The following is a 26,560-nucleotide window of genomic DNA, read 5'->3' as shown; positions in this document are numbered from 1 at the left end:
TTTCCTTAAAGGGGTACGACATTTGAAGCCTCCGTTACGTCCTCCTTGTCCGTCCTGGAACCTGAACTTAGTCCTGCGGGCACTTAGCGTTACGCCCTTTGAGCCCTTGAGAGTCTCCTCTCTCAAGGATCTGACTTTTAAGACTATCTTCTTGGTGGCAATCAGTTCGGCGCGACGTATATCAGAGCTGCAGGCGCTATCCTGTCGTGAACCGTATCTCCGTTTCACGGACAAGGGAGCGTCCCTATGCATGGTTCCATCCTTTCTTCCCAAGGTGGTTTCGGCCTTCCATCTTAATCAGTCGGTCGAGTTACCTTCCTTTAAAGCCAGCGATCCTAGGGATCTGCGTGTCTTGGATGTGAAGCGATGCTTGTTGCGTTACCTGGAGGCTACGAATGAGTTCCGGGTATCCGACCATCTCTTTGTTCCCGGGTCGGGGCCCAGAAAGGGACACATGACATCCAAGGCCTCTATCGCCCGCTGTCTGAAGGGGACGATTGCGGCAGCGTATATTGGGGTCGGTAAGCAACCTCCCTTGGGGGTTAAGGCCCATTCCATTCGCGTGCAAGCGGCGTCCTGGGCAGAGTCTAGCTCTGTGTCAGCTCAGGAGATTTGTAGAGCGGCGACCTGGAAGTCGCTCCATACTTTTGCGAGACATTATCGTCTGGATGTTTTTGCACCGCCAGACGGTTCTTTTGGGGATCAAGTCATCCGAGCAGGGCTATCCACGGCCCACCCATAGGAGGAAAGCTTGGGTACATCCCACCGTCTGGACTGATCCTGGTACGTACAGGGAAATGAAAATTATTCCTTACCTGCTAATTTTCGTTCCTGTAGTACCATGGATCAGTCCAGACACCCTCCCTTTAGTTTGGGGGATTTGATTTGTGGTGGGCTACCTCTGCTCGACTGTACTCTCCTGATATTTCTGCTCATCCTGGACATCCAGGGTCGTTTGTTCAGTATTTATGTGTTGGCAAGTTCTCTGTTGAGGTTCTCGTTGTGGTTCTCTACCAGTTTATTTTTTTTCATTGAATCCAGTTACTTGATCCCTCTCTTCCTTTCGGCTTGGCTTTGCTAGGCTAGATACTGGTTATGGTGACGAGGGTGGTGAGGTAATATAGGACCTCCCCCCAGAAATCTGTTCTGACTCCATCTGCTGGACGGGGAACATAACCCACCGTCTGGACTGATCCATGGTACTACAGGAACGAAAATTAGCAGGTAAGGAATAATTTTCATATTGTTCTCTGTAACGCTCACAGGCAAAGTTATGTTTTATTGTAAACCGGTGTGATTTGTATTTTATACGGGAATGTTGGTATATAACAGTAATAAATAAATAAATAAATAAATAAAAACAGATAAGGAACAAATCTACTGTCATCATCAATGAATAGGACCCAAAGAGATAATTGGAACAGTATTGTGTATGTTGACAATTGCAAGTTTTCTCTTATGAGCAAATGTATATTGACTGTAGTTTTTCATTTGCAATTAATCTGTTTTATACTTTCTTTAGGTCACAGTGCCAAAGAGACTCCTAGCTACCAGCTTTCAGTACAGCATATAGTGAATACAAATGGGGTAACTCAAGCAGCAGCTAGACCCTGGTATACCATGGCTCTCAGTCTTTTAGTGAAATATCCTGACTCAGCACTGGGACAGCTCCACATGGAAAGTACTGTGGATGGCAGGAAGTTGTACATTACTGGCAACGGGGTCCTCTTTCAGCATGTCAAGTATGTTCTCTTTCAAAGAATATATTATACATGTTCACCTATTCCCTATTCACCTATTCACCTATTCACCTATTCACCTATTCCCTATTCACCTATTCCCTGTTCACCTATTCCCATGTTCACCTATTCCCTTACATGTTCACCTATTCCCTGGTCTGACCACTACATTATAAGAACCACCAACACACTAAATAGGCCTCCACCCATGCCTGTTGTATCTACAACTTTACAAATCCGCAAATTATGCAACAAAGATGAACTCACGTCTGCACTGCCATATGCCCTTAACAACCTTAACTTTAGCAATGCTGATACGGCCCTTGCATCATGGATTGAGCATACACAATCAGTTGCTGACAAAATCTGCCCCTTTATTACTAAACAATTATCTTCTCAAAGAAATGCAAAAAAACCATGGTACAATACCATACTAAAAGAACGGAAACAAGCCCTTAGAAAAATTGAAAAAAACTGGCGCAAAGACCCCTCCCCTACTCTTCTGGCACGATACAAGACCTCACTATACAACTACAACAATGAAATCAATCTTGCCAAAAAGAATTTCTATGCCTCTAGAATACACCAGTACCAATTCAACCCCAAAGCCCTATTTGATTATGTCACCTCACTCACCAACCTTACCCCGAATCTCATTCCTGATGAAGAGGCAAAAAACAAATGCGAACAATTGGCTCAATACTTCCATGATAAAGTCAACAAAATCATGACACGCTTTGCGACCACCTCCCACACTCCACAAAATGGTTGCACTGTACAACCTAGCAAACTCTCTACCAAACTTACAAAGTTTGAACACACCTCTACTATGGAAATAGAATCCATACTCAAAAAAGCCAGACCTTCATCCCACCCCTCTGACACCATCCCGACGAAGCTTTTACTCACCATACCTGACATAATAGCCCCCTCCATCTCAAAGATCATCAACGCCTCAATTGATTCTGGCATAGTACCCTTCCCATTAAAGCAAGCCATCCTTAAACCCACTCTAAAAAAACCTAAGCTTGACCCAGCGGATCTGACCAATTACCGTCCTATCTCTAATCTCCCGTTCATTGCAAAAATTTTAGAAAAAACTATTAACCGCCAACTTAGTAACTACTTGGATGAATATGAAATCCTTTCTCCGTCGCAATACGGTTTTCGTAAATTACATAGTACAGAAACCCTTCTTCTCTCTCTTTCTGATTACCTTATCAAAAGCTTAGATAAAGGACTATCCCATCTCCTAATTTTATTGGATATTTCTGCTGCTTTTGATACTGTAAACCATCAGATCCTCCTTGAGCGCCTCTCTGATATTGGTATAACTGAACATGCCCACAAATGGTTTAGTTCCTACCTCAGCGACAGACATTACAGAGTCAATATTGGCAACCATGTATCCAAAGAAATCCTCATTGCGCAGGGAGTCCCCCAAGGCTCCTCACTATCATCCACCCTATTTAATGTCTACCTACTACCCCTCTGCCAACTCCTCTCAAACCTTAAGTTACCGCACTTTTTGTACGCTGATGATGTACAAATTCTTATTCCCATTACTGACTCCATTCCAAAAACTTTAGAAATCTGGCAATCCACACTCACTTCAATTAACAACCTCTTAAACTCCATCCAGCTTGCCCTTAACTCCACAAAAACGGAACTCATGGTTATCTCACCTCCTACCCCCCTACATGCTACTCCCCTACTACATACTATTCCACCACACACACAATTTTCTCAACAAGTCCAAGATCTTGGAGTACTATTAGATGATCAAATGTCCCTCAAAAAATTTATTAATTCCACTCTTAAGGAGTGTTTCTTTAAGATCCACACACTCAAAAAAATTAAACCACTACTTCACTTCTCTGACTTTCGTACTGTGTTACAATCTATGGTCTTTTCGAAAATTGACTATTGTAATGCGTTACTATTAGGTCTGCCTAAAAATTCCATAAACCCACTACAAATCCTACAAAATACGACAGCTCGCATTCTCACGAATACACCTACAAGGGAACACATTACTCCCATACTTAAGAAATTACACTGGCTCCCTGTCCACTACCGTATACAATACAAGATATTATCACTCATTCACAAAGCCCTCCACAACCCAGAAATGAATTGGCCATCCAACACCTTTCAATTCAATAATTCTAATAGGCCTATTAGAAATCCCTATATTGCTACTCTACAAACCCCATTACCTAAACTATTTAAATATACATCCACCAAAGCTCGTGCCATTTCCATAGCTGGCCCTACACTATGGAATACTATGCCCACTGACCTACGCCTTGAACTGTCCTCCAAGACATTCAAGCAAAAGCTCAAGACATGGCTTTTTACTAAAGCCTACACTTGATTTTTCCGTGTTCCCCTTAACTCTCCTGTTTCTAATATGTTTCTAACTTTCATGATCTCTCTTAACTCCTATTACTCCCTTTTCTTAGTCTGCCAATCTTTCATCTTATCTCTACACTTTTTCTCTCACCTTTAATTTAACTATGCCCTCCTCTTCTAGTCATTCTAGTACTATTGTTACTCCCTCATAACCATTGATTTTGCCCTTTGTACATATGTATATAACCCTTTCCTTCCTTACCCTTTCTCTTCCCTTCCTGTTCCATTTTGCTCCCCTTTTTTGCTCCTGTTCCATTTTGCTCCCCACCCCTCCCATACCCCTAGTTTTTTAGCCTTAATTCTAGATTCATTTATGCAATCACATTTATTTTACTCTATATTACTATCTAATATTCCGTTAAATAAGTTGTTCTTTCTTTATATTGTATTTTACTGTTTTAATTTATTGTTGAATTCAGCTATTATTATTCTGTTATATGTACACGCAACTGCGTATTTTTGTTCTATGTACACCGACGTGATATCTTTGATGAGCGGCGGTATATAAAAACCAATAAATAAATAAATAAAATAAAATATACCTGACTTTTTAATGACCCCAAGACATATTGAAATTTTCTGTCTATATCCTTTTATTATACTTTAGAAGTATACATTGCTGAGCCTACTGTATGTATGTTAATGCTAATTCTTAGTTGGACATCTATTGTAGTAGGTAATTATAGACTTGGAGTTGCACATTACTATAAAGAAACAACAAGACAATTTTATTAACCTTGAAGAGATGGAGTATCCAAGAAGAATATGTAGGATTTGATTCACCCAAATGCCTATATTTTACAGTATACCAGTGAAAAGATATTTGCAGGTTCAAGTGAATTAAAGAAAATCACTTTTGTTTACCACTCTAGTTATATATACAACTAATAGCCAATCTGTGTAAGTTAGTGACTTCCACCTAGTGCCTACTTCTCCCAACTCAGAGTCTCACTGGACTACTGAGCAAGGGCTGCAGGGAAATGTAGTTCTCCAGTGCTGCCCTTTTGTAGATTTTTCCCTTTCAGACTAGTCGGGTCCTAAATAGATGTTTTCAACTCTTGAGGCACCAGTTCCTGAGCAAGGACTAAGATACAACTTGGTGCATCACCACAGACGTGCTCTGTGGACCTTACACTCTTATTGGCTTCAGGCCTCTCAGGATCTGCAGCCCTGCAACTGAATCACTCCATCCCCCCCAGGACTCCTTCCAAATTCCTCGGGTTCAAATTATCCTGCCTACAAATGTGTCCACCCAGGGCTGGGGAGCCCATGTAGATGGGCTCAGCACCTTGGGGCTCTGGTCTGTCCGGGTACGTCTATGCCAAATCAACTTCCTGGAGCTCCGGGCGATTCAGTATACTCTGTGGGCTCTCAGAGATTTGCTGTCCAACAAAAATGTATTGATGCAGATGGCAATGTATTAAGTCAACAAGCAGGGAGGTACAGGCTCTTACCTCCTGTGTTAAGAGGTTGTCCAGATATGGGTGTGGACCCTCTCCTCTGGTACAGGGCTCAGAGCCACATATATGGCTGAATTGGAGAATGGGATGACGGAAGTCTCCTTCAGACCACATGAACGGTCTCTGAATCAAGGGATGTTGAATTGGATTTTCTGCTTCTGGGGAAGCTCGGAGGAGGATCTATTTGCAACTTCTTGGAACGGGAAGGTTCCTCAGTTCTGCACCATGTACCTGACACACGACAAGCTAACCTCAGATATCTTTATCCTTCGTTGGGGCCAGGCTCTCCTGTACGCATATCCTTCAGTTCCGCTGGTATCAAAGACTTTATTGAAGCTCATAACCTCCCATTGGCTGAGGCAGGTCTAATTTCCACTCCTTCAGGAGTTATCCATCTGGAAACTAATCACACTGGGGATTTCCCCAGATCTCATCTCCCAGGATCAGGACAGGTTGCACCATCCCAACCTTCAGGCCCTGTCACTCACAATTGGATATTGAGAGGTTGATTCTATAATCCTTCAATCTCAGATGATGGTCTCATGTCCTAGTGGCTTCTAGAAAGCCTTCCATAAGAAAGTCTTATGGACTGAAGTGGAGGAGGTTTTCAATGTGGGGTGAACACAAGGCCCTGGATCCTTTCTCCTGCTTTGCATAAACTGCTTGAATACCTTCTACACTTCTGCGAAGCTCATCTCAAGATCAAATATTTTATGGTTCATCTAAATGTAATTAGCGCATATCACCATGGTGTAGAAGGTAAATTCATCTCTATACAGCCTTTAGTTGTATTTTTATTTATTTAAAATTATTTTTATACCACCTATACAAAATTGTAAGATCTAAGTGGTTTACAAATACATAGCAGAAAATACAATAATATAAAGTGGTCTAGAAAGAAATTAAATTACTCATAACAGGATAGGATTAGAAAATCATTAGAATAGAGATTTAAGCTGGTTCAACTGAAGCCTCCCCTCAGGCTTCCTGCTGTATCCTGAAACCAAAACATGGTGTTGGCTCAGCTGTTGAAAGCTCCTTTTGAGCTGCTGCGTTCTTGTGACCTGAAATACCTGACCTGGAAGATCTTGATTTTGATGGTGGTCACCTCAGCACACAGGGTCAATAAGCTCCAGACCTTAGCAATTTATCCACCTTACACTACGTTTTTCACACTAGGGTGGTCTTACACATGAATCCCAAGTTCTTGCTTAAGGTGGTATCTAACTTCCATCTTAACCAGTCCATCGTCTTGCCACATTTTTTCCCAGGGCCCTTTCGCACAAAGTTGAACAAGCCCTGCACAATTTGGACTGTAAATGAGCAGACAGAAATCCATAGACAGTCCACAACTTTGTTTCTTTTGATCAGAACAGGTTGGGAATCACCATTGCCAAGCATACACTTTCCAATTTGCTAACAGTCTGCATCTCCTTCTGTAATACCTGAATCAGATTTCATCTTGGGGGCCATGTCAAGACTCACTCTGTTAGAGTTATGGCAGAGTCGGTGCCCAACTTGTGAGCATTCCCTATGGAGGAGATCTGCAGAATTGCGATGTGAAGTTCTATCCATTCATTTGCATCTCTTTACTGTTTGGAAAGGGATGACTAAGGTTGTTTGAGGTTTAGAACTCAACTCTGTTTCCACCTAGAGCCCATTCTCTCTATTCAGGCTGCTCCCTCCTGTTACCAACAAAGCGTTGGTGTTGGTCTCATTTTATGTTGGGGGGCTACCTGTACTAGGAATTCATCCATGTGTGAGGAGTGCCATCCTGCTGTTGCGCCGGACGTATACCCTTGGCCCAAGGTGGGGTTAACGCTACCCGCAGGGCAAGCCCTATGGGTCCCCACCGTCAGGAGGCGGAACTGGCTGAGAGACGGAGGCCGACTGGAGTTTCGCCAATACCTGCCCCCGTTTCCCACAGGTTAGGCCCTTGGGTGCCGGGGCTGGCTAGTCATAGGCAGGCCTCTGTCAGATGAGTCCCAGTAGAAGAGGCAGGGATCCAGGGACCCAAGTGCCAAAAGGAGTCAGGAACGAAGACAGATGGTGCCTAAGTAATAGTTGGCCATAGCCTGAAAGGCCAAGTTCAGGGAGATACCAGAAGACATAGTAGAGAGCAGGCTGCCATCAGAGCAGGCAGCAGACGTGGAAGGGTGGTCAAACGAGTGAGGGTCAAAACCAGAAGTCAGTCCAAGCGTAGTCAAAAGCGTAGCAAGGGTCAAAACCAGAGGGCAATCCTGAGCGTGGTCCAGACATAGCGAGGGTCAAAGCCAGAGGTCAGTCGTGAGCGTTATCCAGACGTAGCGAGAGTCAAAGCCAGAGGTCAGTCCAACAAGGCAAGGAAGGAACCAGTTACGGATCAGGAACAGGAACCAGGACTGGAGTCAGAATCAGGAACTAGGAACGTAGACAGGATCAAGCAACGAGCACACGACAAGCATAGAGACCTGTTGCCAAGGCAGGGAACTAGTGGCGGGCCCTGCCTTAAATAGCAGGGCCCAATGAAGTCATCATCCAGGGCCACAGGTTGGATTTCTGCCTCAGCCCCTTTAGATCCCAGCAAGGCATGCGCGCGCATGCCTAGAGGGCAGCAGGGCACTGGACAGTGGCGTCTCCCCACAGCACATGTGGGGAGACCTTCTGGGAAGCAGAGAGGTCTGCAGTGGAGCCGGGGACTGCAGAGGAGGCTCGGGAGCATAGGCGGCTGCCCACAGTTGCGAGGGAGGACTCCCAGCGGTGGCCTCTTCTGTGGACATCGAGGACTTCTTGAACTTGATATGTAGTATCAGTTTCAGCATTAACTTGGGAAGGCGCAGGAGTCTTACGAGAAGGCCAGGAGAGTACCACAGGTTTAAGTAAGGACACATGAAAGGAATTATATATACCAAGAGTCGGTGGTTGTCAGAGTTGGTACGTGACTGGTCGAATATGCCAGGTAACAGGAAAAGGGCCAATGAATCTTGGCGCAAATCTCTGTGAAGGAATCTTGAGTTGAATATAGCGTGTACTTAACCATTCCTTTTGGACTGGCTGGAACTCTGGAGCTGGTCGATGATGAGCATCTGTAGTTTTCTTGGCCCGAGCCACAGCTGACACAGACGAAGGTTGGTCTGGGCCCAAAGTGCCTGGAGGGCGTCTGTTGTGGCCTGAGCTCCCGGTGAGAGTACCGAGAGCGGGACTGGTAACGGGAGCCAGGGTTGCCATGCCATATTCATTAATGCTTCAAGCACATTGTCTGACATAAATACTCTCTCTATTTAATCCCCTGCTTCTTTTTCTATGCTCCAAGTTGTATTACTCCCTTGTTTTATTGTAACTGCATTCCTTAGCCTTTCTCTTGTTTAATGTGTTAATGTTTTATCATTACTATTATCATTATTTATTACTATTATTAGGATCAATGTTATTTTTTACCTTTTTGTTCCCTATCCACTTGTTAAATGTAAACCGGCATGATGCGATATTTATCGCGAATGCCGGTATAGAAAAACTTAAAATAAATAAATAAATAAATATACTATGGAGAATGGTGAGACTCTGGTGACTGCTGCAATGTGGGAGTTGTGGGAAAATTCCTCCCACGGGAGTAACTCCACCCAGTTGTCTTGTGCGAAGGCATGAAGAAAACTCTTGAGTGAGCGGTTCATCTGCTCAGCCTGGCCATTGGCCTGAGGGTGATACGAATCGACAGCTCTTGAAGGAGAGAGTCTGAACGCTTTCACAAGGGAGAAGCCCATGCCAACGCCTTGCCTTCCAGATGAGAAAGAATGAAGGTAACCTTCGTAGGATCATCATGGAAGATGGATGGCTGCAGAGCGAACTGCATATAGCACTGGTTGATAAACCCTCTGCAGAGTCTGGGATCTCCATTGAAATGGGGTAGAGCGGGTAGGGCCAACAACCCTAGAGGGCGAGGGCAAAGGCTGAAGGCTGACTGGTATGGACGCTTATGCTGTAGGGCCAGCTTGGGTATCTAGCCGGGTGTGGAGGTGCTCGACGGATGAGGCTAGCATTTCTAGAAACTGCTGCTGTTCCTGGATCTTTGAAGCCAGGTCCGGAATGGCCTGGAGGGCAGAAAGCTCCGCCGAGTCCATGGCCTTGGCAACCTGTTGCACTGGAGGTGCACCCTTGGCCCGAGGTGGGGTTGACACTATCTGCAGGGCAAGCCCTATGGGTCCCCACCATCGGGAGGTGGAGTTGGCTGAGAGACGGAGGCCGACTGGAGCTTCGCCAATGCCAGCCCACGTTCCCCACAGGTTGAGCCCTTGGGTGCCGGGGCTGGCTGGTCTTAAGTGGGCCTCCGTCAGACGAGTCCCAGTAGAAGAGGTGGTAGCCAGCCAGGGACTAGCAGAGGTAATAGGAAGGCCGAAGCAGGTCCAGACGAGGCAGGAATCCAGAGACCCAAGAGCCAAAAGAAACCATGGGTGGCACCCAAGTAATAGTAGGCCTGAGCCTGAAAGGCCAAGTACAGGGAGATACCAGAAGATGTAGTAGAGGGCAGGCAGCAGACATGGAAGGGCGGTCAAACGAGCGAGGGTCAAAACCAGAAGTCAGTCTAAGTGTAGTCAAAAGCGTAGCAAGGGTCAAAACCAGAAGGCAATCCTGAGCGTGGTCCAGATGTAGCGAGGGTCAAAACCAGAGGTCAATCCTGAGCATGGTCCAGATGAGGCGAGGGTCAAAGCCAGAGGTCAGTCCAACAAGACAAGGAAGGACCAGGTATGGATCAGGAACAGGAACCAGGAAAGGAGTCAGGATCAGGAAACAGGAACATAGACAGGGTCAAGCAATGAGCACACGACAAGCGTGGAGACCTATTGCCAAGGCAGGGAACTAGTGGCGGGCCCTGCCTTAAATAGCAGGGCCCGATGATGTCATCATCCAGGGCCGTGGGTTGGATTCCCGCCGCAACCCCTTTAAAACCTGGCAAGGCGTGTGCACGCCTAGAGGGAAGCAGGGCACTGGATGGTGGCGTCTCCCTGCGGCACATGGGAGACCCGCTGGGAAGCAGAGAGGTCCGTGGTGGAGCCGGGGACGGCAGAGGAGGCTCGAGAATGTAGGCTGCTGCACACAGCCACGAGGGAGGACGTACCAGGTCTGGGAGCTGGGTGCCGAGGGTAAGTGGACCTGGACGTGGGCCTGCCGCGGGCGGGACATGCAACACCTGCTTGTCCTTGGAGGAAGCAGAGTTGCTTACTGTAACAGGTGCTCTCCAAAGACAGAAGACAGCAGTATGTCAGTCCTCATGAAACCTACCCACTTCCCGTGGAGTTCGGTTTTCACTCTATGGGTTTGTTCTTTATTATTTTCTTCTTAATTCTATATTATAAGACTGAGGGGACCCTGCATGGACACATGGTATATTGCAGTTTGAAGCATTCTTAGAGTGGCTCGATCAAAGTTCCAGAAACTCTGACATAAGTTTTCTGTGATGGGCTCCATCGGATGATGTCACCCATGTGTGAGGTCTGACATCCTGCTGTCCTCTGAGAACACCTATTCCAGGTAAGCAATTCTGCTTTCTCTCCATTCCTGGCCTCCTCAGGCTCTTACTTGCTGACAGTTGGCAGCCCAGTTTTCTCAAATCCAGTCTGTTTTCTCCTTCACCTGCTGGATACTTGGACTCAGGGCATCAACCTCTGCCTCAACACTTTCCTCTCCTTTTTACTCTGACTTCAGTCCCCCAGTTTACTGTGTCGCACAATCCTCAGGAAGTGGTTAGTCATGCTAAGGTACTGTTGCTGCTCAATCCAGCTTGACTGTTGCTCTCCTGTTTGCGGTAGTGCATGGGATTCCTGCCCTCCCTTGGAAATTAATTTCTACCAGGCCCCATTGTGAGCTCCCTTGCACCTGGGTCACGATTACTGTGCTGTCCTTTACTAGTCTTCTATATTCTTCTCTTATCCTCCACAGGGCCTCTTCTTGACCTCCTGGGTTCTCTACCACCATCTGCTTCCCCAGTGTAGTCCCTGGCCCATCGCCAGGGCTCTTTAGTATCTTCCATAGGCCATTCTCTGTAATAATCCTGGTTGGCCTCAGTCATCACTGGTTACACTGACACTTCACCAGGCTTCCCTTTAGTGCCATCTTCAGGTCATTTTGTGGGATGATCCTAGTCAACCTTGATCAAGCTAACCTTTTCTTTTTGTGAACTCCTGGAGGGTACAACTCCACTCAGGTAACTCACAGGGTTGTTGCGCTTCCTCAGCTTCCAGGCATCCCAAGCCCTTCTCTCACTGTGGCTCTATTATGCTGGAGACTGTGAGACCAAACCCTGATTCCTTCCTGGCATCAGCCCAGGGAAGCTAGTTCCTTATGAGGCTCTCCTTAAATTACCTATGTCCCTCCAGGAGGATTTGAATCCAGTCCTCTATTTCAAGTGCAGATCTAGGCTGCTTTGGTTTCAGATGGCTCCATCCTGCTTAGTCTTTCCTTTCTTTTAAACCAGGCCAAAGGAAGAAACCTGCTTGTTCAAGTACACAGGAAAATAAATTCCCTTTTTTTCTTTCCCCCACAAAATAAACTCCTACCTGTTTGGTGCTAACTTACTGTTTAAGTCTCTCTCTCTAAACAAAGCTGGTCTTCTTGGCCTAATTAAATGTTAAACTGCCCTTTTTTTTTTTTTTTTTTTGGAGGTTTGGGCTCCTGTGAAGAGTAGTGGGAGTGTGAGCCCTTTGTGCTGCGGCATAGTTGATGCAGTCTCGTAGGCAAACCTACGAGGGCTATACTGGCAGCTGGTGAATGCACCCTAGAGCGGGACACACTGGAGCTTCACCTATGTCAACTGCCTCCTCCACACATTGAGCCCTTGAGGTCTGATGGCCAGCAGCACTTAGGTGGGGCCCTAGGGCAGGCAGAGACAGGCTAAGTTCAGGGCAGTTGGCTAACAAGAATGATCAGATTTAGGCAAGAGTTCAGGTCCAGGCAACAAGCAATTGTGATCAGATCTGAGCAAGAGATCAAGATCCAGAGAGTCAGGCCACAGGTGGATGTAAATACATGGAAGACACTGGACAAAACGGACAGGACAAGGCAAAGCTGGACAAAGAAGGCTGGAGAAGAAGGCTAGATGAGACTCAGGAACACAGAAATCGTGAATGCTAGGCAACACGTACTGCAAGGCAGGAGACCCATTGCTGAAGCACCAATGCCAGGTCTAGAAGCACCTTAAGTAGTGCAGATCGCAGATGTCATTAAAGGGCACCATGGGGACTTTTCCTGCCATGGGCCCTTTAAGTCCTGAAGCGTGTCATGTCCACACACAGAGAGGACCTGAGAGGAGCAGGAAGGAGATCTATCTGAACACTGCTCCCAGCGGCGTGCATATACTGGTGGTGACTCTGCCATGGAGGGAGGCCCTGCTCATGGGGCCAATTCGTGAGTTGCCCATCTTAACAGCTTCTTCCTGAGCAGTCACAGTGCAGAAAGCCCCACTGCTGCCACCATATGTGGATAGAAAGGAGTGGCCGCAGTTTGGAAAACAGCCAGAACAAAAGAAAATCAAACTCTGGCTGGTTCCACACAAACGATTTATTTATAGGCATGGAAAAAGTATAGCATAAAGCAGGGCTTCCCAAACCTGTCCTGGTGACCCCACAGCCAATTGGGTTTTCAGGATATCCACAATGAATATGCATGACATACATTTGCATATACTGAGTACAGTCCAAAACTCTCAAATATAGGTAGTCCTTACATAGGCTGGATTCCTGGCTTCCTGCCTTCTCCCTGGGGCCTCTGTATGCTCTCCACTGAGCCTAAGCTATATTCCTCCTCAGGGGAGCCTGTACCCAGAATGTCTTGTCTTAAAGTGGACCAGTATCAGAAAGAGACCGGTCCTTTAAGATGTTCTGAGGGTTTCCCTGGTGCACTCTGTTACAAGGAGCTTTTGTTTTATAATTTTTTTCATGGATTTAAAAAAATATGAGACCAACATATATACCCTTGAACTTTTAGAGTACTAGTTTCTTTGTTTAATAGGTTTATAAAGTTCACCATTCTAATCCAAGGTAGAAGCCCTGGACCCAAATATGTCAAAGGATTACTTCAGTACATTGGTACTAGATTAGAATATTTTTGCACTGAAACAAAAATAATATGTTCCTCCTTTTTCTTTGCTTTAACCTGATGATCCTCCTAATCAAAATAGTTAACAAGATCTTCTAGAAAACAAATGCATAGAAATGTATAAAATATATTAAAAAAATATGAGATCATGGTCTTTTGAGTTACAAGGGGATGTGGGTCAATTTTTCAAAGAGCTGATTTTCTTTAATAGCTTTTAGCTGAAAATTCTCTAAAATCTAGTTGCTCAAAATTTGGCCAGTTAAATTTAGGTCTGTTATTTTTGCAGCTTGGCGAACTGCTTAAACTTAACCAGTTAATGCTGAATATCTAGGGAAACCAATTAAGTCATAAATATGCCATGGGAATGTCTCTGGTGCTGCTTATTTTTCACCTAACTGTATGCACCTTGTGCATTTAGTTGGTTAATTTGAGCCAATAATTTTTAACCAGCTAATTCCTGAAGTTAATTGATTTAAATATTTGAAAATCAATCCCATATATTTTTGTTTAGCTCCTTTGTACTTCCAGCTTAGTTGGTGGAACCTGGCACCATGAGCTTTCATTTGTAAATCCTGGGGATTTTTTCCCCTATTTTATATTCCCCTAACAGTTTTTGCAGTGATGATCCTAGACCAGCGGCCATGCATCAGGGCTTCTTCCAGAGCACTGCAATCCTAAACCCTGAATCTGGCCACTAAGTGTCACCCTTAAGCAATAACTGACTCCTTCCCGTCCAGGGGTTTGTGAATGCTGCCTCCACAGTATCTCCACCCTCTGTTCACTGGGAAGAGAGGAAACTACCTGACTTTGAGATAGAACTGGGGACTGTCTATATGGCAGTGCAAAACACTTACCAGTTAAGCTAGCAGGCCAGTCCTGTTAACACCTTTATTATGCTTTTTCTTTTTGAACCAACAGTTTCCTCCTGCTCCTTTGTGCTTCCAAATCAGTTTCAACTGTTTTTTAATTGGGCTACGGCATCCAGGAGTTTCCATTTTTATTTTTTTAAAATACATATAAGACAGCCATTGCAACTAGATTCCTTAGCCAGTGCCTCAGACCAGCTGTTTCCAGAAACCAGTTCACTTGTACCTTAAGTCTGGTCACTGTGAGGTAGATATTAGGGATGTGAATCATTTTTTGACGATTTAAAATATCGTCCGATATTTTTTAAATAGTCAAAAATCGTTAAAGAGTGCGATACAATAGAAATTCCCCCGATTTATCGTGAAAAATCATTAATCGGGTTTGTGTCCACTAACGGGAGTTATTTGGGGGGGGGCGGGAAAACCGTCACACCAAAACAACCCCTAAACCCACCCCGACCCTTTAAAATTAATCCCTTACCTTCCCCCACCCTCTCAAACCCCCCCAAAACGTTTTAAAATCACCTGGTGGTCCAGTGGAAGCCCCGGGACCGATTGCCCGCTCTCGGGCCGTTGGCTGCCACTAATAAAAATGGTGCTGATGGCCCGATAAAAAAAACCCCACCCTGACCCTTTAAAACTGACCCCTTAGCCTCCCCCACCCTCCCGACCCCCCCAAAAACATTTTAAAATTACCTGGTGGTCCAGTGGGGGCGATCTCCCGCTCTCGGGCCATTGGCTGCCACTAATAAAAATGGCGCCAATGGCCCTTTGCCCTTACCATGTGACAGGGTATCCGTGCCATTGGCCGGCCCCTATCACATGGTAGGAGCACTGGATGGCCAGCGCCATCTTTAAAGATGGTCGGGAGGGTGGGGGAGGCTAAGGGGTCAGTTTTAAAGGGTCAGGGTGGTTTTTTGTTTATCGGATCGGGCGCAGCCGATAAACAAAAAAACCAATCGGGCCGGATGATAAAAATTATAAGATTTGAATCGGAACCAGAACCGAACCGATTCCGATTCACATCTCTAGTAGATATTCAAAGGTTGCCATTTATGTAAGTCAGCTGGATAAGACTTATTGTCACTACTTAGCAAGATATGTTATATCCAGCTAAATTAGATCTGCTGTATGGCAAGTCTAACTTATCTGAATTAACTTAACAGATAAGTACTATTACTGCTAACTAGTTGATGCATCAAGTCATGGTAATGCTCTAACGAGCAATAAACAGTGTATGTTGTGCAAAGGAGCGCGATATATGAGATATTTTGCAGGGCCCTGCCCAGTTTGTCTCCCCTATTACAATGAGCTGCTTTGCATATTATTTGCATGCATGAATAATGCAAATTCCTGCAAAGCAGCTCATTACTAGGAAATTTAATGTTAATATTTTATCGCGGCCAACCGAGTAAGTGGTCAGCCGTTATAAAACAACACCTTCTGGGGATTCGTTAAATGTAATTTTAGAGTCCCAGGACCCTAACGCAGGTACTGATGCTCCCATGTTACATTTCAAGGGCTCATGCTGGCAAAAAATAAATTGACCAGGGGTCAGGAAAGACCCCTATCTCACCCTGGGGCCACCACTAGATTTGGTGCCACACGCGGTGATGGCCCCCCACCCCTCTCTTCAATATCCTGAATGTCCCCCCTTCCCATTAAAAATAATGTAGTCAAGGTTCCCCCCTCCCACCTCAATAGACCCCAAAATCATTGGGGGTATAGTGCCCCCTCTCTCCCCATCCCCCAAAAGTAAAAAAAAAGCATTGGTGATGGAGGTGTGGGACCTCCCACCTCCCCGCACCCCTATGCATCCCCCAACGCTTCTCCCCCACCCCAAACCTTGCAAAAATAATTGAATTTTCTACAAAAGGGTCCAGAGCATCCCCTGGCCCTGAGCTGGTTGGCACCATTTTTCAAAATGGCTCTGATCTGATCTTATTCCAGTCATGTGACTGGGGCAAGTTTGGGTTAAAATGGTGCCAACCGGGCCCAAGGCTAAGGGGCATCCAAGACCCCATCATGGGAGCTTCAACTATTTTTTCAAGGTTTGGGGGTGCGTGAGGGGGGTCGGGGATCCCACACCACCACCATCAATGCTCTTTCTTTTAATTTATGGGGAATGGAGGGAGAGGGACCACCATACCCCCAATGAGCTTGGGCATCTGTTGGGATGAGGGGTGGGAAGGGGGAACCTTGGCTGCATTATTTCCTATGGGAAGGGGTGGGAGGGACATACAAGATATTGAAGACAGGGTTGGGGGCATGGGGGTGGATCGCTGCATGTGACACTAAATCTATTTTTAAACCTTTTGGGAATCAGGGCCACCTTGAGTGGTGGTTCTGGGTTGAGCAGGGGTCAGCCCTGAACCCGCTCAACTTCTTTTTGCTGCAGCAATTTTTTTCTTACAGCATTCCTATGGTGATGGTGGTCCCTTGAAGCACCTAAGGGGCTGCTAGCTGCTTCTTTTGTCCCTTGGTGTTTGGCTGCATGACAGAAGAGCGCACCATAGAGCCACAAAGTTTTTTTGGTGGAAGGGCCCCTCTATTATGGCTACATCTCCCCGCAATAGTGGGACCCCCTCCCGCAATGAAACATTGCAGCTTAGTGGCTCTAGGTGTAAGTCAGCTAGAAAATTAGACCCTCCATAGAGCTTATCCAGCTAAGTGGGGGGGCCGCTAAGCATAGCTAGATATTCAGCGGCTGCCACTTAGGTCGATAAGTCACTTCTTAACTGGCTAAGTAATGTTCAACGACTTTTGAACATCGGGCTGTAAGTATTGCCATTGTGTACTGGCTGAGACTCTCTCTCATCAGGGACTGCTTCCTCAGAATCCCTAATATTCCTAAACAGAAGCTGAGTTCACAAATCAATCCCAGGTCTCCCACATGAAAGTGCACAGCATTGTCACTAAACTTGGTCAGCCCTTTTTTATGATTTATAATAAAAATAAGATACTGCAGTTACAAAGTTATTTCTTTCTCCCCATTTGTCAAAGATGACATAAACATAAAAATATATATCTTAATCTAAATTTCAAGTGAATATGGATACAGAATAATGGCACAGTGGTGTGAAAGTCTTCTGTTAGTACTATTATTAAATGTTATTTGTATTCATTGCATAATATAAAATTCTTAAACACCAATTTACTCTATCCCCTCTAAACTCTCTTCTAACAATGACGTTGAATTTGTAACCATTTCTTCTCATATTTTTTATGTAACTGCTTCTCCTTATTCTCTCCCACCGTTTTGCTATCTGTTATCTGTAAACTGATGTGATGTGCAAACGAACTTTGGTATAAAAAAGCTTTAAATAAATAAATATCAATTTTTGTATCCTGGCTTATGATTAGGAATTGGTTAGGATCTTGTAGACTGCCTCTGACAGATGATATTTCTGAACTGTATGGACTCTGTACCTACCTGGATAAAAAAGATATCACATATGAGCCAATGAAAGAAGCTTTGAAAAAATTCCTGAGAAAAAAGGCACAAACTGAAATCAAACACAATAGTAAGTACAGAATGTAAATTTTTTTGCATTTTATCCATGCTATACTACACACTTTAATATGGACAAAACAAAACAAACAAATATTCTGAAAACAAGGTCAATAGCTAAACATAGACAGCAAAGGAACTAGGTGTTCACATTAGAAGTAGTATAATGGTTAGATCACTGAGCTATGATTTAAGAGATGAGCTTGAGACTCCCCTTAATATAGACTCTGAGGTCAATATTCAAAGCACGTTAAGTGCAATTTAGCTGCATAAGTGCAAAGTTATACGGCTAACTTTTCAGCTACATAAGTTGTAGGCATATAGTAGGCAAATCAGGGCGGATTTACTTAGCTATATAATTTATGCAGCTAACTAGCAATATTCAGTCTTATCCGCATAAGTTAACTGGCTAAGTTAGACCTGCCATAGAGCAGGTTTAACTTAAACTGTTATAACTTATGTGGCTATGCGCAAATATATACCCATATATTCAGCAGCTCAGCTGTGCCACTGAATATCGCATCTAAGATAGCCGCACATGTCTATCTGGGTAACTTAGAAAAATGGCAAACGTTTGAATATCTACCCCTAATATTTTAGGTAAATCACCTAGGGATGTATGTACTAAGCTGTGTTAAAACTGACATGGTAACACAAATTCTCACAGAACAAGCAGGATCGTAGTCCTCACATATGGATGACATCATCAGGATGGAGCCCAATCACAGAACACTTTTGTCAAAGTTTCTAGAACTTTGACTGGCACCACTGAGCATTCCCAGCATGGTACCAACCCTGCATCCAGCAGGGGTCTCCCTTCAGTCTCTTTTTTTCCGCGCAGCTGGAGCCACGCAGAGTTAGGAGCTCTCTCACACAATCCTGACAGGAATTTTTCTTCAAGAATTTCTTTAAAAAATTTGCAAACGTTTTCATCCCATCCGGGGTCTCCCTTCTTCGCCGTCGATAACTGTGTCCATACAGTAAATTTCACCCCATTTTTCGGTTGGTTCCCATCGGTTACCAGTCATAGGCCTGACCGGCACCGTCCGCATGTGGCCTAAACTTTCGATGGCAACGATGGCGATGGGTTTTCGTCGGTGCCCTGATTGTCCTAGGACAATGTATATCACAGACCCTCACCAGGTTTGTGTACTTTGTCTGGGCCCTACCCATGACGTGGACTCATGTATCAACTGCGCACAAATGACCCCGAAGGGACTTCAGGCTCGGTTAGAAAAAATGGCATTGTTTTTTCATACAAAGCAGCGACCACCATCTCAGGCTTCCACATCCTCAGCACCGTCACCAGCCAAGTCACATCATCGTTCAGACACCGATGACTCTAGGTCGACGTCGAAGACTTCTGCGTCTACGTCCTCGATGCCGGCCAAGGCGAAAGCTGAGCACCGGGAGAAGCATCGGCATAAGCATTGAAAATCCGTGCCATCTGCGCCAGGTGCACTGGTGACTTTGTCTTCAAAATCCATCGAGCCACCAAAGAAGAAGGCCCGTACTGAGGAGCCCCCAACCTCCTCTGAGCCGGGTACACAGCCTTCCGTGGACGCGGCAGCCAAGACTCCACTGGGACCGGTGGACCCTCCGGCGACACCATCCCTGCCTCCTATTCCGGACCTGGTATTAATCACACCAGCGTTCCATGAGGAATTGAATTGGATGGTTCAAGAGGCAGTGGTACAGGCCCTCCATGGCCTTCCAAAGCCATCGACACTGATGCCGGTTCCTGCACCAACTCCGGAACCAATGCCACCAATGCTTGCTCCGATCCTCGACAAACTAGACGTCCTCATCGGTGCTCTGCCATCGGCACTGGGAAAACACCGATACTGCTTGGTCCATCGAAGCCCATCCATCTCTCCTCGGACGAGGAGGGTCCTTCGATGCCGGACCCGGTTCCAGGGCCTTCTGGAGCATTTCCACCGAGGCGGCCATAAAGGTCACGACTCCTTCAGTGCCCCTTCGTCCTTTGCCGAAGCCAGCCCCAATGCCACCGGTGCCAACACCGATGCCGTCGGTGCCTCGACCTCCTCCGGCCAGAGAAGGTCCCTTACTGCCATCTGGGCCACCGTTGGATGCTGGGGATCACCCTTACCAACCATGGTCAGATGACTCTTCCGATTCCCAGGACACTGGTGATATCCCGTCTGAGCCTTCTCCACCTGAAGAAAGACGCAGATCCCCACCAGAGGACCTCTCCTTTATAAATTTCATTAAGGAAATGTTGGAGACTATACCTTTTGCCCTTCAAACTGAAGAACACTCCAGGCACAAGATGCTGGAGGTCCTTCAGTTCGTCGACGCACCGAAAGAAATAATGTCCATCCCGGTTCATGATGTACTGCTTGATCTCCTGCAGCGCAACTGGGAGTACCCAATATAGTCCCACCGGTCAACCGTATGACTGATAAAACTCAATTGTCCCATCATTCAGTGGTGGTAGAATTTGCCCAGAAGAAGGCCAGGAGACCACAGCCTCATTCTTCTGCACCTCCTGGGAAAGAACAAAAATTCCTCGATGCTTTTGGGCGTAGAGTTTTTCATGGCTCTGTGTTAATCTCTTGTATTGCGGTCTATCAACTTTATATGACCCAATACAACAGGAATTTATTCAAGCAATTGCAGGAATTTTCTGATTCTCTCCCGGATCAGTTCCAAGACTAACTGAACTCCATTATAAAAAAGGGCTTTGATGCAGGTAAGCATGAGGTAAGATCCGCTTATGATATCTTTGACACGGCTTCCAGGGTATCAGCAGCTGGAATAAGTGCAAGGAGGTGGGCATGGCTGAAGTCCTCGGATTTATGCCCAGAGGTACAGGACCACTTAGCAGACTTTCCCTGCACAGGAGACAATCTGTTTGGCGAAAAGATCCAAGAAACTGTCGCACAACTCAAAGATCACAATGAGATGCTGCGACAGTTCTTGGCTGTGCACGCTGACTTCTCTACCTCTTCTAAACGGCCGTTCAGAAGAGAGGCAAAGAGATCTACTTACAAGGCATGGAGATACTACCCTCCACCAGCTCGGTCTCGTCCATCTAGGCCCTATCACAAGCCTCCACCTCGGCAACCCAGGCCTCAGAAGACACAGCCACCTGCACAACCTGGCCCTGCCTTGGGGTTTTGACTCCCCGCTAGAGAGTGATTGTCGTCTTCCACCTCTGCCATCCCTGCCAGTTGGCGTCTGGCTTTGCCACGTCACCGCCATGTGGCACAAGGTCACCACAGATCAGTGGGTCCAGTCGGTTGTAGCTCAAGGTTACCATATAAACTTCCTCTCCATACCGTCGGACTCTCCACCTCGGCCGGGGTGGAGTTCCACCGACCACTCTCAACTCCTGCAGAAAGAAATAGCTTCCCTCCTACAGGCCAATGCCATAGAATAAATTCCTCCTTTGCAAAGGGGACAGGGCTTCTACTCCCGCTATTTTTTAAAACCAAAAAAGATGGGAGGCATTTACCCCATTCTAGAACTTCGTGCCCTAAACAAACACTTTTGAAAGGAGATGTTCAGAATGGTAACCTTAGGCTCTCTACTCCCTCTTCTTCAACAGGGAGATTGGCTTTGCTCTCTAGATCTAAAAGACGTATACATGCAAATAGCAATTACCCCATCTCACAGGAAATAACTCCGGTTACTCGTCAGAAACCAGCACTTTCAATACCGAATGCTTCCGTTCGGCCTGGCATCGGACTATCCCTATCCTTATCTAGATGACTGGTTACTGAAGGCTCAGTCTGCGGAGGTGGTTCTTCAATCCTTCCATCTCACCTTGCGGCTACTACTGTCCTTGGGATTTCTAATCAATTATCAGAAATCCAATCTGACTCCATCCCAAACCCTCTCCTTTATCGGAGCAGATCTCAACACTATCCAAGCCAAAGCTTTCCTTCCCAGGGACCGAGCTCATATGCTGGCAGTGCTTGCACACACTGTACAGTCTCGCTGAGCCACAAATGCTCGTCATGTTCTCGTTTTATTGGGACACATGGCGGCCTCGGTCCATGTTACACGGATGGCTCAACTTGCCATGCGAGTAACACAGTGGGTATTAAAATCCCAGTGGTCTCAGGCCCACCATCCAATTTATTTATTTATTTATTAAAGGCTTTTATATACTGACTTTCTTGATACAAATCAAATCAACTCGGTTTACATCGAACTAAGCAGTAACTATAACTAACCAATCAACAAGAGACAATTTAAAGGAGCATAAAGTTACATTATAACAATGTCCAACATTGTCCATGTCACCAGGCAGCTTCGTCTCTCCCTGGCTTGGTGGATCCTGTGTCAGGAAGTAGCTCAAATTTGGGCTTTAGCTCTACCTCATTCCATGCTACTGAGAGCGACCTACCTGGCGGGCGTGGACAATGTTCTAGCAGACAAACTCAGTCGTACATTTCAGCCCCACGAGTGGACCCTGAACCCCGCGGTGGCGGAGTACATTTTTCAGAAGTGGGGGTATCCGACCATCGACCTCTTTGCATCGATTCACAACTGCAAGGTGGAGAAATTCTGCTCCCTACATCGCAGTTACAGAATTCCACCGAGAGACGCCTTCACCCTCTCCTGGGCAACAGGTCTCCTGTATGCCTACCCTGCACTTCCTCTCATCAGCAGGATTCTCGTGAAACTACGTCGGGACAAGGGCCTCATGATTCTCATAACCCCCTTCTGGCCGTGTCAGGTTTGGTTTCCCATCCTTCACAACCTCTCAGTCTGTCTACAAATTTGCCTGGGCACCGATCCATCTCTGACATTTCAGAAGAACGGACAACTGCGCCATCCCAACCTTCAGGCCTTGTTGCTGACAGCTTGGATGTTGAAAGGCTAAGCTTGTGGCTTCTCAACCTCTCGGACTCTGTATCCCAGGTCCTGGTAGCTTCACAAAAACCTTCTACTAGAAAGTCTTATCATTCTAAATGGAAAAGATTTTCATTGTGGTGCACTTCAAAGGAGTTAGATCCCTTTACCTGCCACACTGCGAAGTTTTTAGACTACTTCTGGCACCTCTCGGAATCGGGTCTGCAAACTTCCTCCTTAAGAATGCATGTCAGTGCAGTGGCTGCCTTCCATAAGGGTACAGGGGATGTCTCCATTTCGACACAACCCTTAGTAGTGTGCTTTAGGAAGGGCTTACTGCACCTCAAGCCCCCTCTCCGTCCTCCGACCCCTGCTTGGGATCTTAATGTGGTGTTAGCGCGACTCATGAAACCTCCGTTTGAGCCTCTGTACTCCTTCGAGTTACGGCATCTCACTTGGAAGATGCTCTTCCTTCTTGCTTTGACATCTGCTCACAGGATCAGTGAGCTACAGGCGCTGGTTACTTACCCCCCTTACACAAAATTTCTTCATGATCGGGTGGTCCTTCGCACTCATCCTAAATTTCTATGAAAAGTAGTCTCTGAGTTCCATTTAAATCAATCCATAGTTTTGCCTACTTTCTTTCCAAAACCCCACTCACATCCAGGTGAGCGGGCTCTGCATTCCTTGGACTGCAAGCGTGTGCTAGCCTTCTTTTGGAGCGCACTGCAGGCCATAGGAAGTCCACCCAGCTATTTGTCTCCTTTGATAAAATTAAACTGGGAATCCCGGTGGGAAAGCAGATCCTGTCCTCCTGGCTGGCAGACTGTATTTCCTTCTGCTTCCAACAAGCAGGCCTTCCACTCCAGGGACGCGTTAAAGCGCACTCCATTAGAGCAATGGCAACGTCGGTAGCACACTTTCGGTCTGTACCTCTTGCTGACATCTGTAGAGCTGCTACTTGGAGTTCTTTCCATACCTTTGCAGCTCATTATTGCCTGGACAAGGCTGGCACCCAAGACTCTGTCTTTGGCCAGTGTGTTCTATGCAATTTATTCTCAGCTTAATACCCAACTTCCTTCCAACAGCCCGCTGGGAATTTCAGGCTGCCCTGTTATCCAAAACCACCCCTTTTGTTGTGCCTGTTGTATGTCTTTTGGGTGCTTTTATTTATTTGTTTGTTTGTTTGTTTGTTTATTTATTTATTTATTTATTTGTTGGTTTTTATATACCATTGTTTGGAGCAAGCCTTCACAACGGTTTACAGTGATAACAGTTTACATCAAACAGGGTAAAAACTGGTAACATTTTAACAGGAAAATCTTGAACAGATGTTTAGGTCAGGAACTTTGTACATGATAGCATATTTACATGGGCGTGCTTTGAAATGCTGGAAATATGGGTGGTATGTGGGAGTGTGGTAAAGGGAGGTAAAGGAAGGAAGAGGACGGTAAACTAAGGGTGGACGCTTATGGCAATATAGTACATTGCTCGTGCATCCTCAGCTCGCTATTCACCCATATGTGAGGACTACCATCCTGCTTGTCCTGTGAGAAAGTAGAGTTGCTTACCTGTAACAGGTGTTCTCACAGGACAGCAGGATGTTAGTCCTCACAAAACCCACCCACCACCCCGCGGAGTTGGGTACGCTTGAGATTTGTTATTTTATTTTTCGCACGTACGTTTTACTATACAAGAGACTGAAGGGATACCCCTGCTGGATGCAGGGTTGGTACCTTGCTGGGCATGCTCAGTGGTGCCAGTCAAAGTTTTCCGTGATTGGGCTCCATCCTGATGATGTCACTCATATGTGAGGACTAACATCCTGCTGTCCTGTGAGAACACCTATTACAGGAAAACAACTCTGCTTTACTATGCCGGTTTTAAAACTGGCATTATATCATGCTTTGGCATTTGGGCTAAAGTGTCATTGGTGCCATTTTTAATTTAGTGCTGCTGCTGACAGTAGGGAAATAGACTCCTATCTGCTAGGGAAAATGAAGAAAACAATTTCAGGTTTCAGGGGTGAGTTTGGCACAGGGTAGGCCCCAAAAATCCATTCATTTTTTCATGAGGACAGGAGGTAACAAAGGCCAATTTGAGTTCTCATGGGAGCATGGACGTGGAAGTCAGTTCAGTTTTTCTCATTGGTGGGTGAGGGTGGAGGGAGGATACAGAGGAGGTCTCAGAGGCCCCTTGTGTTTTGGGGATATAGCTATTAAGGGGGAGGGGAATCCCAGAGGCTCAGTGTTTGAGGGAATTGGAGATGGGTGGGTTAAGGACCCACATATCTTAAATTGTATTTCAAAAGGAAGGGGGGTCCAGGAAGGAGAATAGCTGGCAAGAAAGTTAAACATGCCCAAGGTTTCTGGTTTAAGGCTTTAACTGATAAACCCAGATAAAATATCCTCAATGCAAGAAAAACGGTGTTTATTAGATTAATACTGGAAAGACATCACTTCTCCTAATATCCTCCCCTTGTTGGCCTTGGATTCTTCACTCTGTTGTGATGCCTTTTCATTGCTGATGATTCCTGTTACACAAGTTTTTAGCAGCTGATGGGCCTCCATTCTTCTCCTTCCACTAGTTCTGCTACACAGTTGTTTTCAATGGAAAGCATCAGAACTCGCAGAAAAAAGATAGAATTAGCAAGGGTGAAGACTCTGAGTGATAGGGACAGGCGTGGGGAGAAAGTTGAAGGCTGGCTGATGGGGAAAGAGAGTGATGGGCTATAGTTGTAGGGGGAAGGGTGCTGGGACTAGGGCTGTGTAGGGGAAGAGGTCCAGGGCAGGAGAGAGCTGAGTCGGTGAAGCAGAGAGAAGAGAGCTAAGTAGGGGCATATGCTGGTGACTTGGGAAATGTGAGTACTGGTGCTGATTACTAGGGAAAAATTAATATTGTTTTGTTATGGCAGTACACTTGTTTTACAAAATGTATGTATTTGATTCAACTGGAAAAGGTATCCGTCACTGGTGCCTACACTGCAAAAACAGTATTAAAAATCAATCTTTGTAGTTTCAGACAACTTCTAATCAGTTGGAAAATAGACAGTTAAACTTACAGAAAACTCCTGAGGTATAGTTAACTTTCCTGCCTTTAATGGATTAATAGGTATGAACGCTTCATAATACATTCACTATTTATTTACTTTATTTCGTTTATTTATGTGATTTATAGCCTACCTTTTCAATATATAAGTCCAAAGCAGGTTAATACCTAATGATTCCATTACCATAATTTTTAGGCTTTTTCCTGATTTGTATGCATGTCTTATGTAGTCCCCAGAAGGAATCGAAGTGTAGCAAGCACAGCCTATTATTTCCATATTTGTTCTCTGCAGAATACAATAATCTCACAGTATCAAACTCCCCAATATGGTAATCCCACAGCATACAAAGCACTAATAGCAGAGGGCCAAATGTTGCGGTCTCGGTCGCCGCGGTGGCGCCCGAGTCCTTACCTCCTCTGCGGGTTCCGGGGCCTTGCCGCGATCCGCGGATTCGGGGTTGGTCAGGCCGCGTGGGGATGGCCTCTCCTCGTGCGGGACGCCGGCAACCTTCGCGGGAGACTCCTCCCCCTCAGGGGAACGCGCGCGCGCGCAAGGGCCGGGCTTTTCACGGCTCAGCACCCGGATGTGCTGAACCGCCCCCCGATTGACGTCAGCACTCGCGGGAGATT

General features: G+C 45.9%; 1 protein-coding gene across 1 annotated transcript in view; it reads left to right on the top strand.

Annotated features, from left to right (window-relative positions):
- Positions 1-26,560, top strand: part of KCTD19 (potassium channel tetramerization domain containing 19) — a 487,519-nt gene that overhangs the window by 252,684 nt on the left and 208,275 nt on the right. Inside the window, exons 6-7 of the mRNA XM_029608784.1 lie at positions 1,523-1,742; positions 17,911-18,071. Of these exons, the coding sequence (XP_029464644.1) occupies positions 1,523-1,742; positions 17,911-18,071 (381 nt within the window). The remainder of the gene's footprint in view (positions 1-1,522; positions 1,743-17,910; positions 18,072-26,560) is intronic.

Source organism: Rhinatrema bivittatum, chromosome 7, assembly GCF_901001135.1.
Source record: "Rhinatrema bivittatum chromosome 7, aRhiBiv1.1, whole genome shotgun sequence".
Taxonomy (NCBI): domain Eukaryota; kingdom Metazoa; phylum Chordata; class Amphibia; order Gymnophiona; family Rhinatrematidae; genus Rhinatrema; species Rhinatrema bivittatum.
This window is presented reverse-complemented; position numbering and strand designations above follow the sequence as displayed.